This window comes from Scardinius erythrophthalmus, assembly GCF_964197995.2.
Source record: "Scardinius erythrophthalmus genome assembly, chromosome: 3".
NCBI lineage: Eukaryota > Metazoa > Chordata > Actinopteri > Cypriniformes > Leuciscidae > Scardinius > Scardinius erythrophthalmus.
Genome location: NC_138223.1, coordinates 12,169,521 through 12,185,510, shown reverse-complemented (window position 1 = coordinate 12,185,510; position 15,990 = coordinate 12,169,521). Strand labels below are relative to the sequence as shown.

Genomic DNA, 15,990 nt, shown 5'->3' with positions numbered 1-15,990 from the left:
CAATTTGCCAGACATGTTCACTTTTGAATTATGAACAGTGAAATGACAAATTCCAAAAGAAAGCATTATTTCAAATTGTATTACTTTAGTTTTTTTTTAAAAGTTGATGTTTAAGTTTTAAAATAAAATCCTAAATGGTTTTGGATGACTGTGTAGTTATGATTCATTAAAATGGGTCTTTGTTTTATTATACAAGAGTTAGCTCATATGTCCTACAGCAGTGAAATGGTGCCTAATTATAGATTATAAAGTATTATTAAGATATGGCTACTTTCTTATTAAGTGCTGCTGTGGTGCAATCATTTGCAACATGGTTACCAATAAGTCATATTTAAAAGAGACATTTTTCTCTTTTAATATTTTATTTCTTGTGAATTGGCCATTTTTTTTCTGAATTTACAGAGAGTGAAATGGTGAAGTTTCAGAAAACTACTGTTAAAGTCACCATGAAATCAAAATTGACAATATTGGAATAGTGAAGTAATTCAGTGACAACCTGTCAGTCACATGAGATCACAGCAATAGCAAACCACAACAATCCAATTAATTAACAAATGGATAAACCCAAGTCCCGCCCTACATTTTTTTCTTGTTTGAGAAGCCGTTTCACTCGGCTATACATCACAATAGGGAAGAAAAGCTATCAAGACTTCAGTTTCATATCAACCACATACTAAAGGTTTGATTAAGGCTAAATTTAACTATTTCCCTGCCATTGACGGAAATTTACGTCATTTGTGAGAAAACGCTTCCCTGCCATATACGGAATTTTACGACTTTCCATGTTTTCACTGTTATATGGTAGGGGGCGCTATGGCACATCTTCTGAAAGAGTACTGAATCTCCTGATCAAAACACATGCGAAGAAGATGCAGAAACTAGCGATATCATATGTAATCATATGCATATGTAAAATAACACGATCATCAACATTACACCGTGTCCTAACTACACGCAACGCCATAAAATTCCAGTGACAGGCAGTGTGTCTGTCCACACTAGACGCGACGCGACTCGACTGTGAGACGCCACAACGTCAATCAAAAATCACAGCCAATCAGAACAGCGTGTGGGCGGAGACTCGCGGCAAGTGCACAACACTAGAGAGTAAACTTGACGGCACTCACAAGAAAATGGATAAGTAGCTACATAATCTAATTCACAAATGTTACAGCATTTAAAAAATACATAGGCTACTGAGTTACTAAAACAATCTTTGTCAAATAATACACTTGTTTGTTTACAGTTTTAACGTTCATGTTTCCATTTGTTGAATTTCAAGATCTGAGGTGAAATATGTCCATTGTTGCTTTTACAGCTACAAAGCTGGAGCCCTAAATGATATTCAAAGTCACATTTCACGCTTTTAATATTAAATAAAGCACATAAACAGTACATGAGATTATCATTGCCGCACTTTGTGTTTGGTGTTCCAGCGCGACGTCGCAGAAAAATAGAAACCGTTTCTAAATTAGAAACGTCGCGTGACGCCGTCGTGCCTGGTTAGGACAAAAACTCTGATTAACATGGAAAATATACCTTTTATCGTGTGTCGCGGCGTCGCGGCGCGTGTAGTTAGGACACGGTGTTAAAGATATAAATCAAAACGGCCTGTTGTTACTGAATGAAATGTCGACCCAGGAAGTGGTTAGGACTGTGCAAGTATTAAGGGTGTTTATGGACTCGATCTACTACTCCATCTATGTTTTGATCATCTTTCTGAATCCGATCTGGATGTAGTGTTTGACAAAAACGTGTTTTTCTCAGCTTTTTGCTCAAAATGTTGCTTTTTAAATGAAACCTACCTAACATTTCCAAAAAGTGCTGATAAAAAAAGAATGCATGAAGCTAGAATAAAACAGTTGTTTATATATAAACAGTTGTTAGGCTCTGTATGTTCTTTTGATGTTCAGATATTCATACAAACAAATTTTCTGTGGGCCATGCATTTTTGTGAAAATGATCAAAAACTCTGGCGGTGGCTTGCAATTTTTATTTATTTATTTTTATACGCTGGTGGGGAAAGAGTTAAAATGAAGTATTTGTGTCGCTGTTAGATTATTCAAGCAACAAGCATGGAGTTATTTGTAGCAGTGTTAGTCATTCCACAGAAGCATATCCACATGGAGAAACTCTGAGTTCGAATGTACTTTTACTTTATAGGTCACAGGATGGAGTGAAAATGCTACTCAAGTTAAAACACTGCTTCTATTTTGACAGCAGCCCTTTCAACCCCTACAGCACTGTATGTATTAGATCACTGTCCTCTACACTTCTCTTTCAGGCATTTGAGTGTCTTTTTCACTATATCTTTATCCATAACTGAATCAGAGATTCCAAGACCAGGTTAGTTGAACTTTTCTGTGTTTGAGATGGATGTGCATGGTATATTTAGAACAGCTGTTAGGCATCAAATGCAGACGTGGTTATTTCAGGTATGACAATGAGACACATTATACAAAAATGTATGGCTGTAGGTGATTATCTAACAAATGACAGTCATGTAATATTCTTTTCCCATCAGAGCTGAAACACACACTGACAGTATAGAGGAAAGTGTTGCCAAGCCTGACAGCATGTATTTGCCTATTATTTCACCTCTTTTTTTGTATTATACATGTATGTCTTTATGCAACACTGTCATAAAATGCTAACAACATGAGCAAAGAGTGCAAAGTGCGCAATGGCTGATTAGTTGGTCAAAATTAGCACTACACACACACACACAAACACAAACATGTTGTGTTTTCATGTTTTATGGAGACTTTCCATAGAAATAATGATTTTTATACTACTATTACCTTACACTAACCCTAGCCCTAAACCTAAACCCACCATCACAGAAAACGTTGTGCATTTTTACATGTTCAAAAAACAACAACTCATAAGTCTGATTTATAAACTGTTTTCCCCAAAAGATTTTGGTTATTGCCATCTTTGTGGTGACATTTTAGACACACACACACACACACACACACACACACACACACACACACACACACACACACACACACACACACACACACACACACACACACACACACACACACACACACATTGTGGTTTATGGGGACTTCATGAGTGTTATACTGTACACTTTATATCCTATCCCCTAACCCTAAACCTACCCATCGTAGTAAACTTAATGCATTTTTACATTTTCATTGTAAATGAAAATGTTTTTCCTCATGTGGACCAAAAAAAAATCCTATAATATCCATGTGGGGACATTTGGTCACTGATGGCATCAACGTCTGAAAGTGCTTTCAGTTTAATAATAATCATTAAAACTCATAAAACTAATAGCCCACAAAATACACTTTTGAGATGCATTGAATGAAGTAAATCAATAAAATGTATTTTTATTGGTTAGACGACAAAAAAATACATAACTAAATTAATGAATAAACAAATACAGTTAAATAAATAAATACTTTAAATATTTTAATTATTTAAATAAATGTATTTATTTTTTTATTGTAAATTTTAATTGTTATAAAAATTTTGATAATGTCATTCCATACTACCACACAGTTACAAATTAAGGTCGGAATGACATGATGCAATCAGCGTTTGTGCCCCGCACCCACCCACACACACCCGCATGCTCACACACACACACACACACAGCACGACATCGTAAGCAGCTGGCACAACCATGAAGGAAATCATCTGTTCCTCGACTGACCGAAATCGACATGGTCTATGTTTGACTACTCTGTTGTTAAGCTGAAAGAATGTCTGATATCTACTCACATGGAAACAGAAATTAATGCCGCAAGGGAAAATAAACTTCACGCCAAATCCAAATTAAGGTCAAGCTATTTTATTGCTGTTGTTTTTAGGTTTTGCATGCGTATTTCTTGTGTAAAACTGATGATATTTTTTTCCCTCAGAGTCCATAGTGGCCCACAATAAATTCCACACAGAACAATTTTTTTTTACATATTTTTAAAAACCCTTTTTAATAGAAAAATACTTTTTAGTAGGAGTTGCCTGTGGCCTTTTTTGCAAAAGTTTTACATTGTGACCTTTTGCAAGCATTTCACCTTCCAGTCTCAAAGACCAAGGCTGCGTCCGAAATCGCATACATCCCTAATAGTAGGTGAAAAACAGTATGTGACAAAATAAGTATGTCTGAATTCACAGTACTCACAAAAGTACTGTAAAGTACTGTAAAGTGTGTAAATAAAAAAAACCCGGATAGACAACTACTTCCTGTGAGATTCTGAAGTGTGCATATGATAGGCACTTTACTATCCCATGAGGCCATGGGAGAGGATTTGTGAATGATGATGATGATGATGATGATGATGATGATGATGATGAAGATGATATATTTTATTTATATTGTGCTTTTCTCCAACCCAAAGCGCTACAAGAACAATATATAAAACCAATATAAAAAAAAAAAAAAAATTAAACAGTACAGAAGTTAATGATAGTACATTTCAGATACAATAAGCATTTTTAAAAAGACAGGTCTAGAGAGACTTCTTAATATAGTGTTGGGGAATTTTTAATCACCAGAGGAAGTTTATTCCACAACCGTGGAGCTGTAACAGAGAAAGAACGACCAGCCATCGACTTCAATTTAAATGTGGGCTGCTGAAGAGTAGAAGAGTTGAAGAGTCGGAAGAGCGGAGAGAATGAATTGGAATGTAAGGAGCTACTAGATTACAGAGGTATTCCGTCTCTATCCCATGAATGGCTTTATATGTTAAAATCAAGATTTTAAAATCAATGCGTCCTGATACTGGAAGCCAATGAAGTTCATAAAGAACAGGGGAAATATGCTGCTGAACAGTTGTGTGTGTGTCAATGCACGTGCGGCCGAGTTTTGAATAAACTGCAATTTCTTAATATGCTTATCAGGGAGACCTGAGTAAAGTGCCTTACAATAATCTAGTCTCGACGTAATAAATGCATGGATAAGCCTTTCCGCAACTAACAGCAACAAAGAAGGTTGAATTCTGCCAATATTTTTTAGATGAAAAAATGCAGATTTTGAAACCATTTTGATATGGGCATCAAATGACAAATGCAAATCAAAGATAACACCTAGATTTCGCACCTGTGATGCTGGAGCCAATAACTCAGAATCAGTGAACAGATTTAGCAGTTATGTTTGTGCAAAGCTGCCGGCATACCAACAAGTACCAGTTCTGTTTTTGATTCGTTAAGTTTAAGCTGATTGTCATGCATCCATATCTTTATTTCTTCCAGACATGCGGTAAGAGCTGTAATTGAGAGATTAGGATCCGGGAGTGTGCTAACATAGATCTGCGTGTCATCAGCATAACAATGAAACCCCAGACCATACTTTCTAATAATGTCACCAAACGGCAACATATAGATGCAGAACAAAGAAGGTCTAAGTACTGACCCCTGCGAGACGCCCTGCTGAACTAATGTTGCCTCAGATTTGTTATTCCTCAAACAAATATACTGAAAACGATCAGTTAGATTCAAACCAAACCATTCGAAAACAACACCAGAGATGCCTAACAAAACACGCAACCTGTCAAGGAGGATGATATGACATTTAGTGTTAAAAGCAGCTCTAATGTCTAGCAGGACTAAACTGCTACAGCCACCCATATCAGCAGAAACAAGAAGGTCATCGGTGACCAGTACAAGAGCAGTCTCCGTGCTGTGTCCAGATCTGAATCCTGACTGGAACAGTTCCAATAAGTTGTTTTTTGACAGATATTGCTGTAACTGGCCAACAACAACTCGTTCGAGGACCTTTGCCACAAAAGGCAGGTTCGCAATAGGCCTATAGTTAGATAAGTTGTCAACATCACTACCAGTTTTTTTAGAACTGGTGTGATAGCGGCCTTCTGTGCTGGGGCACATGTGGAGTTTCTGCGCGAGAGCACCCTCTGGCTTTCAGATGGAGCAGCATTTACTACTGAGCACAGAGCCGTACTTCACTGACAAGCTGTGCATAAAATAATCGCAGCCTTTGCCAAATTGTGTGCGGTTTCATTTCGATCAATCATGCAACCCTAATATAGAACATACTCTTTTAGCACTTGCAAAAAAATACCTTTAGTACCTACTCATGAGTGTGCAATTTTTCTGAAATCGCACACTCTTTTGACTAGGTACTCAAATTTGAATAACTTCACAACCGCTAAAAAAAGTGTGTTGATGTGTGTAGTAAGGATGTAACCTTGTCATACTATATTCGCCATGATGTCATTATAATTTGACCTACCAGTGTCAGTTACGTCACTTCACTGCCATTCATAAATCCTCTCCCGTGGCCTCATGGGATAGTAACGTGTCCATCGTATGCGCACTTCAGAATCTCATCGGAAGAATTAGGTCATCCACATACTTTTTTCCCACTCTTTTATGAGTACTGTGAATTCGGACATACTTCTTTTGTTACATACTGTTTTCACCTACTTTATAGTATTGGGAAGTATATGATTTCGGACGCAGCCACTGCCTCAAGTGATTTTAAGGTAGTGCAATGAAAAATGTATTCCCGACTGATCACTCAACGGTTCATTCAAAACTGCTGATTCATTCAGGAACGAAACACCACTGCTGTGCTTGTTCATTGAGCTGTTGTATAAAGCAAGATGGTTGTATACAATAAACACAACATAGTTTGTTAATCTTTATTATCCTCATAAATAGATACTGTAGGTCTTTTTTTTTTTTTACATTTTATTTCATTTCAGTTAATGTTTATTTTATGGAACGGAAATGTTTTTTTATGGTTTTAGTTTTAGTTATTGATAACTAATAACAGTTTAATAATAATTTAGTTAATAATAACCCTGATTTTGGGTTCCAAATAAAGATTTTGTGCAGATGAGGCACTTAAAGCTAGAGGCACTAGTTATAGAATAAATAAGTGATTGAATGGACTTGTCTAAATATCTCATTATCACCCACACCTTATTTGCCCTTTTAATTCAACTACAAACAGGGTTACTGCAATAGCCCTCTAATAACTCTATAATCCAGTTTTCTCTGTCAGACTTGCTTTCCGCAAAGTGTGGAATGGAATCTTTTTTTTTTTTTTTTTTGGACTGAGCAGCAAAACACTGTTGTTGAAACTCCATGAGCGCCACCTACTGGTCGCAGAGAGTGGCCATGATGTTTTGCCATTTCTTATAGGGCCAGAAACACTCACACACACACACACACACACACACACACACACACACACACACACACACACACACACACACACACACACACACATTACTGTACTTACACCATATACAACAATAATAATAAATGAATATGTTCTTCCTACATTATGTTCTTTTGTCACTTATCTTTATATATTTAATGATTTGCCAAGCACAATGAGGGACACTGAATCAACTGACTCATAACATTAATTAATATGACACATTTATTTGCTATATAACCTTCACATAAAAATGTGCTTTAAAATATTAGTCAAATAAATGTGGAATATAACAAGCATTTGAAATGTTTTAGACATTTTACAAAAAGCAAACCCACACTGCCCCCCTCAGGCCTAATAAAACTAAACACACTGATGGCTCTGACACCATGAGTGTCTTTCAGACATAATAACAGATCATGGACAAGTAAAAATATACGTTGCCATACTATAAACATCCATTATATACAGTGACAAAATGTACAGATAAAAGAAAAATATTCGTTTTGACACATTTATTTTAAATGGCATAGCACTGATTTAGCATAATTTGAACATTATTTGAGAGGTCATGTGGGATGCATTTGTCAACGTAAAAAAAGGAAAGCAAATATAAAAAATTAAACAAGCTCTTTGTGCTTCATTCTGAGAAATGCAGTAAATGTGAAACTTCCTCATCCATCAGAGAGTCTAAAGAAAGACTGCTGCTGTCAATCAAGCTTTTGCAGACATTGCATGTACAAAAACCAATGTCACCACAAACTCACCACATTAACATTTACACGGACCAACCTCTGTCTTCTGTCTCATAGGCACACAAGCACTAAACTGAATGGAAACATTTGTGGTTAAGATGGCTATCTTTTTAACTGGAAACAAAGACCTTTCCTCAGAGAAAGACACAGACTGTGCACTTCAGTAAAACTCCTTTGAAGAGCAACTCTGATGCTTTGAATATTTCACTTTCTTTTGATTTCAATTAGATTTTAACTGTTCAAAAGAATTAAAAGCTTTAGAAGAAAAGCAGACCTAACATTCACCAGTTAGAAGAAAAATAAGAGGAAAAACAAGAATATATCTTACTACCGAGAAGCAATTTAAGTGGACATTTTTTCTTTTAACTCTAAAATCATAAGACAGATAGTTTTAAAATAAGATAGACAGTTTGCCTGTTTACTTGTTGCTAACCGTTATCCAAACATGCTAATCTACTCAGCAAGCACAGAATGCTTCATCCGCTACGGATTATGGTTTGGGAAAATTTAATTAGGCCAACTATAAAATTGAATCAGAAAAACGCTGCAATCATTGAGTTTAAGAGAAATATAAGTACCTTAAACTAAACAACACTTCATACAGGAAACCCACTTCTACATCCTGTTATTTAGGTCATTACTTGTGTCCACAAAGACTGTTAATAGAGGAAAACAACATTGTACCGCAATGAGGACCATTGAGTAACAACAGTAGTAACAGCTCATGACAATAAACAAATTTTCATTGTGTGAAAAATGTATTAAAGTGCAGTTACTTTTTATATTAGGTGTCTTTAATTATGTACTTACATTAAAAAGTTAGGTAAAATGTTTATTGTCTTATTTTTGTATTAAAAACACTTTTGCTTCTGTTGAGGTGGGATTCGGGTAAGTTTAGGGATAGGTTTCATGGTATGGTTAGATTTCAGGGGGCAGGGAAGGATCAACGATGTAATTATAGATGTTATTATAGATATTAATTACAGCTACATGCAGCTATTTTTTTTAAATATAAGTATAATATTAAAACATGTCTGTAAATAATAAGACCATTGTATCAAATTATTAATTTAAATGTTAGTATACAGTAGTTAAAGACACTTAGGCCTAATATAAAGTGGGACCAAGGATCCAAGTATGGAATATCTTTTACTTTTAGATGTAATGGTAGAAAGTCCTCAACCTGGAATCATTACATGTGATGTTAAATGGTAATGAAACCTGCAACCTTTATCATATTTGGAATGTTTCAGAAAGCACCTCAGTTCTATTTTAGTTCTACTCCATTTCTGTTCTGACCTGAGCATATGTGCTGAAGTCAGAACACTGTACTCGCTTTGTCTTGCGTTGTTTTTGTCTCCTGGTTATCACGTCTAAAGATGCATAACACACCTCTGCCTCCTCAACCTGGAATGAAAGAAATGAAATTGCTTTCTGAAACTTGCATATATTATATTTAAATGTTTATAATGAATGTGAATGTTTGCATTGTTCATACCTCAATTGTATTTCCACTTTTCAAATGGTCTTTTTGATCTGTCGCAGCATCTACAGTCGATTGTTTAAATTAGAACATCACATACATAATGGTTTAGTTATGCAATGATGTGTTACACTTCAATTTATACATTACTATCAGGCTTTGCTTATCCAATCTGTATATTAAATTAAAACTGTGGCAATGCAAAAGAAGAGTGTGCAATAGTGAATGATACCTGTAGTTTTCCTCTGACAGAGGCAGTACAGACAGATAGAGGAGAGGAGAACACACACCGGACACACACTGAACAGCAGCGTCCAGCAGAGAACACAGTCTAGAGGAAGTGTGGAGGTGATGTTCGAGGGTCCAAAACACAAAGTTACTTTCTCTATATAAAATAAACATAAACATATCAATGAATGTTGACTTTATATACAGTCATGAGGTGTAAAGGGTTCAGAACAAGAAGCCACTTACTAAATATGAAATAAACACAAATGTATCAATGAATGTTTGTAAAAATGTATTTTTGTCCTGTTCATCTTGCTTCTTCGGTGAGAAAGTTCTCCAGAATCACACAAGCAATGAAACTAGCAGAAAGGTTTTCTTACCAGCAAAAGAAAGACGAGTTGATCGGTTTCCATAATAGTACACTTCAGATGAGAAGATGATGCCTTTTTCATCTTTATTTACCTTATTCTCTACTTCTGCACAGTAATACAGTCCCAGATCAGAGTCACTGATGTTAGTAATATGTAGATCATGAGATTTACTGGAGCGGTTGTAGATAAAGTTGAAATGCTGAAATGTCTCTAGATTCCATTTCTCCCTAAAATCTATTACGAGAGAGGGTTGATCTTCATGAGAGCAGTTTCTTATCCATACAAAGCGGAAACCAATAGTTACAGAGCGATCACAGTAGAGAGTGATGTTGTCTCCTGGTGTGACTTTCATCTCCACTTCTGCTCCATAGATTCTGTTCTGACTGAACAACAAAACACCTGTAAAACAGCAAAATAACTTAATAAAGCACTTACATTTGAAGTGTACTACCATACAAAAATATTCACAGTAATATAGGCATTTACATTTGAAAAACTCTACAAACACCTGAAAACTTTCTCAAAAACATTTTTTTCTTACACATAAACACGATGAAAGCATTTCTTGGCCTCTCCATCTCTGTGAGTGACTGTGAATAACTGACACTATGAGGGTCTTACAGACGGCAGCTCTCGTCTGATTGGTTCACGTCAATGGAAAATCTTTTCTAAAATGTCTCACGTCACAGGGGGTTGTCATTAAATTAGATTATCATGTGTATGTACAAAGAGTAAGAGCGGTATTAACCAATCATTGATTACCCCATGGAGTTTTTTTGCTCTGATTGGTTCACAAAAATGGAAATAATCATCAAACAGATATGATGAGAGAGTAAAACTTTTGTTTGTCTGATAGATATGATAGATGTGTTTAGCATCAAATAATTTTGATTCAGACATGCAGGTAATCATCTTTACTTGAGAAATGTTGTGCTTTCAATTGGTCAAGTTTTTTTTTTAATCAAAGTGATGTTCTCTGTCGTATTGTAATGGGTTCAAGCCAGCAACGTGTAAACATGTCAAAACAGGAAACCACAGCTCTTATATTCAGAACACTTACAGCATTCGCCCTCACATTTGCTGCTGTGTTATGTCGTCAAACTCAAACTTCACACCTCTTACTTGATCACTGGTCACCAAGCACAAATGTTTCCATTAGCCTTTCTGTGGTTTTGTGTGTTTGTTAGAGTGCACATATTTGCATGAAGGAAGTTTGCTCAGCTTGTCTATACTTTGGTTATACTGACACTAACAGCTTTCCATTGAGCTGAACTCAGCTGCATTATATTCTAAAACAGAAACAGTAACACATGTGAAGATCAATGTATCATATGATAAATCAACTACACAAGTGTGTGATGCTTTTTATAAAAACCATTAAAGTTGGCATGAAACAGAAGTTGTGATCATCTTCCCTATTGTGATAAATTTCCAAGTGAAATATCTTCTCGAACAAGAATATAGGAAATGTTATGAAAAACAAAGTTTGTAATGAAGATAAACACTTGCGGCCATATTCGCAATAAATGTTTTCTTATGTTGGAACGAAAGAGTTTTCGAACCGGATGAAGTGGCTCTTATACTTACTCTGTACAGATACTGTACAGATACTGTACAGAAAAAAACTCACCATCCAACCCCAAGAAACACATTGAGGTCTCCACATTCAAATTAAAGAGTTCATTTTTCAAATTTGAAACTGCATTATTATTTTTTTTACTTAAAACTTACAATAAACATTTTGCCTTTTTTTTTATTAAAATAAAATAAAATGGAAGAAACAGAGTCTGACCTTGTGAAGGCACAACAGGAACATCCAGCCTCATGTTTCATGGTGGAAGTTGCTGCTGGTACCACAGGGCGACCCAAAATTTTGAATGGAGAACAACACTTGAAAGAAATGCTCCATACTCGACTTCCTGTTGTCTTGCATAGCTAAACTGATGGGTGTTTCAAGAAGCACAGTCTTCAGACAAATGGAAGAGTACATGCTCTCTGTCAGGAACATGTAGTTCCATCAGTGATGATGAACTTGACAGTTTGGTTGCTTTAATCAAGAATCCTTTACCAAATGCTGGCTCCAGGAAGGTCAGAGGGAGACTGGAGTCAATAGGCCATAGCGTTCACTGGAGAAGAATTGCAGCCTCCATGCATAAGGTTGATTCTGTGGGCATCATCTCAAGGCTGTCAAGTCTTGGCTGTGTTGTACGCAGAGTTTACTCTTTACCAGGACCCTTGTCTCTAAGTTAATCAGGTTTGTATTAAAGTCAAGTTTATTTGAAGTTAATTCATCTAAAGTACTGTATGGCTACTTCATTTTGGATTGGGTAATTTTCATAATACACATTGACTTTGTTTTAATTTTATATATGAATGATATTTTATGCCCAATTGCTTTCTAGATACAACATTGTGATATTTGGAGGAGTGGATTGTTTCTCCAGAAAGGTAACTGCTGCTGCTGATTTTTAACATTTTAGTAATTCCACATGTTGAACACGGACAATACCAGCATAGGCCTTGTGCCTTTGGTAAACATTCTTAAGAATGAAGATTTTTACATAACTTTTTAAATAACACGCATGTAATAGTTTAGTTTAGTTTATTTGAGCTGTTCACAATCATGTTTGTTACAGAAGTCATAAACTTACATAGTAATGGAAGCTCAAAGGGAGTAGGCTGAAGAAAGGAAGCTTATGTGTGCCTACCCCTATGTTCAATACTCTCAGTACTCATGGATTTCACATTTGTATTCCCAATTATAACTCAACTAATAACACTGCATTTAACAATTTATGTTACATTGATAAGGTTACCATAAAATATGCAAAATTCAAGTATATCATTTTCATACCCAGGCACACACAACCAGGAGCGTGCACCTGTTTATGAGTTACATTTCCAACCATATAATCAATAATATGGACGTTACAAATTGCTGCATTTGACATGGTAAGAGCTTGTAGCTACATTCCACATCAAACGTATATTGTCACAAGCTTATAGAGATAACTGTACAATGTTTGAGTTATACATCTATTGTACAAGCAGCATGACTACATCTGTATTAATAAGTTCTTTCATAAGGCATTATGTCGTGAAGAATAACATTAACACAGAATCCTGCATACTACTAGAAAATTTACACCTGATGTTAGCAAAAAAAAACAATCATAACTGACACAACTGACATGACCAGTCTCCATATTATTCACTTCTTTCAATTATTATTATTATTATTATTATTATTATAGTAATTTTTGGTTAACCATATGTTTATTATAATTTTTATCAATTCTATTATGCAGGTATTAGATTCAATAGTATCATCATTATTAACAGTATTGTGTAGAAATAAAAAAATTCTTATATTTAATCTTGTTATCACCTTGTTGTCATTACCATCTCCACAGCAACATTTAATGCCCAGACCTTAAATTCATTGAAAGTCTATAGACATAAACAGAGAGAAGTAGCTACAATCTTCTTCCACAAGATGCATTGTATGCAGTTTGGTTTATTAACCGCTTGAGTGCCAAAGTTTACATAATTTACCTTTAAGTAAAAGGCACACGACTAACACATTTCATAATAGAACTTGGTCAGTGTGCTATGCTTGCTGAGCATACTCGTGCTTCCTGAGAAGGAACCCTATCAGTTTTAACTTTGATGCCTTTTAATTGTTTTAAATGTTTCTTTTGTAGATAATGTACTTGAATGCAGCCACAAATAACTGTGCATCAACGGCATTTCACTTCTTCCTTGAGGCAACACACCTGCATGGTTTACCTTCAAGGTATTGTATTTTAGAAAGTCAAAAAGCTACAGTGTTATCTATGTAGGTAAATAGGCTGGGAAAATTCAAACTGTTCAACATGAGCTTCATCTTACATGGAAAAATTTAGATTAATCTGAAACTTACTACTACTTAATTACCAACTACTTGAGCTTAGTTTCCTCAAAGCAAAATGTCAGAGTAAAATAAGAGATGAGACGGTAAGATGCATTAAGAGACAAACAATGTTAAGCGCACAACATAAAAAAAAAATAATGTTGTAATGATGGAAAATTAATAAAAATAAAAAACAGCACTGTCCAGCTCTATTGCCTGAATATGACAAACCTTGTCATGTTCTGCTCAATGTCATTACCAGTATGCCTCTGGTTTGCAGAATCTGCAGAAACTCCTTATGAGAAACCAGCAAAACCACAAATTTGCCATTCAAAGGCTACTATTTGAATAACAAAGTATATAAAATATCGCCCATCATAAGAATATTAAAAGTAATTGCTTGTAAACAATACTAAGGTGACAATGACAACAATCCTCACTTTCTCTAGGTCCTGGCTGAGACAGGGCATTCTGCAGCAGGGACACCACCCGCCGTACAGCGTCCTGCAACTCTTCCTATCATATACACATAACATTATTTTATAAATTAACCTAACATAAGCTGATCATTTTGTGGAATAGTTAAACCTAAAAACAAAAATTATGTTTTCTATCTAATACCTAATCTGTAAATCCACACATTTATCTTAATTATTCTTAAAATTATTATTCTTAAAAATACTGATAAACTGTGTATAATTTAAGTTGTTAAACTAAGAAAAAGCATTAATAGGCAGATGGTTTACTGATATGTCAGATATCACGACACATCAATATGTGAGATCCCACACATACACATCCGCTCTAGTGCAAATTCAACGCGAGGCGCTTGTCCCAGATTATTCGTAGATGTGTGAATAATTCTGTACAAAATCTGAGCAAAAGTCATGTAGTGTATTGCAGCCTTTAAGGTAAACAAACGTACTCGGTTACTAATGTAACCTCGGTTCTCTCTAGAAGAGGGAACGAGTATTGCGTAAGTAGCTTACGCATCGGGAAAGTCTTCTTTCTTCGAGATCTGAAGCCAAAAAATTATCCTTAATTTTGTATTCATTGTCAACGCAGTGCAGCAGCCGACAGACCTAGGCAGGTTAAATAAGCGTGCTCATTGGCTGCTCGGCTGCAACTGCTTAAGCCTATCGGTGAGCGCTCTGAACGCGGCAACCAATGAGGGCGCTTCGCGCCCTCCACACCCTTCTAACCGTCAGAATGGGCGTGGCCAGCGTGTATATATTCAGCGCTCACAGGCTAAAATTCTGGTTTTCGCAGTCTGAAGCGCAAAAGCTCGTGGCGCGACACGGCAGGTTACGCAATACTCGTTCCCTCTTCTAGAGAGAACCGAGGTTACATTAGTAACCGAGTACGTTCTCTTACGAGAGGTTCTCTCGTATTGCGTAAGTAGCTTACGCATCGGGAACCCTTTGTCAACGCCGTGTGCGCCGAGCATCCAGCCCATGAATCCCAGGGGAACCGGGGAAAACACTCTGCTGGGAAATGTGGCCGGTCGGAGAGACGGGCCAGCGCAGTACATGCACTTCATGCAGCATATGAAATAGAGCGGCGCGGCCGGTCTATAAACATAACAGTACAAACAGTAGGGCCGGCGGAGCGAGCCCATACAGCACATAAGCACTCATAAGGGTAGGAGAAAACGACATAGTCGGTCTCACATGAAGAGAAAAATTCCCGCGCGGCAGAGAATAATGCGGGCGGCCAGCAGCGCGGGCCAGCACCGATAACAGCGCGTAACGGGAAATAGGAAACAGAACGGATCAGCCGGTCTGAGTCAAACACTTCACCCTGAGTAGTTACCAGAATAGCGCCAGCATATGAACGTAGTCTGCACACGGGAGCTGGGCAGAGCATACATGTCACTTATACTGACAATATTTTTGCCTGTAGGGCAGGAACTTCCAGGTTATAAAACCTCACGAATGTTGACGGGGAGGCCCAGCTCGCCGCCATACAAATGTCGTGGATAGAAATTCCGCTGGACCAGGCCCACGACGAGGCCATGCCTCTAGTGGAATGGGCTCTGATGCCCAGAGGGCACTGCAGGTGTTTGGAGACATAAGCTGCTGCTATCGCGTCCACTATCCACC

The 15,990-nt window shown here is 36.7% G+C and overlaps 1 protein-coding gene across 2 annotated transcripts; it reads right to left on the bottom strand.

Moving 5' to 3' along the window:
* Positions 1 to 7,295: 7,295 nt before the first annotated feature.
* LOC308688056 (uncharacterized protein) lies at positions 7,296 to 12,021 on the bottom strand. Of its 2 annotated transcripts, none has more exons than XM_081360897.1 (5): positions 10,538 to 10,635; positions 10,006 to 10,395; positions 9,630 to 9,782; positions 9,413 to 9,462; positions 7,296 to 9,321 (listed from the first exon to the last, which is right to left on the bottom strand). In XM_081360897.1, exons 1-5 carry the CDS (start codon positions 10,572 to 10,574, stop codon positions 9,193 to 9,195), a joined length of 759 nt encoding a protein of 252 aa, XP_081217023.1. In that variant the 5' UTR covers positions 10,575 to 10,635; the 3' UTR covers positions 7,296 to 9,192. The 2 variants fall into 2 exon arrangements, with proteins under 2 accessions (XP_081217023.1, XP_081217024.1); XM_081360898.1 differs by lacking the exon at positions 10,538 to 10,635 and adding an exon at positions 11,789 to 12,021 and having other exon boundaries at positions 7,302 to 9,321.
* Between the last annotated feature and the right edge of the window lie 3,969 nt (positions 12,022 to 15,990).

What these genes read in the sequence shown, in the direction of transcription:
- LOC308688056 (XM_081360897.1), bottom strand. Translation starts at nt 10,574, where the DNA reads ATGGAGAGGCCAAGAAATGCTTTCATCGTGTTTATGT. An exon ending in AACTCGTCTTTCTTTTGCTG is followed by an intron (nt 9,783 to 10,005) that starts GTAAGAAAACCT and finishes TATTTTATATAG; the next exon opens with AGAAAGTAACTTTGTGTTTT. An exon ending in AAAGTGGAAATACAATTGAG is followed by an intron (nt 9,322 to 9,412) that starts GTATGAACAATG and finishes CTTTCATTCCAG; the next exon opens with GTTGAGGAGGCAGAGGTGTG.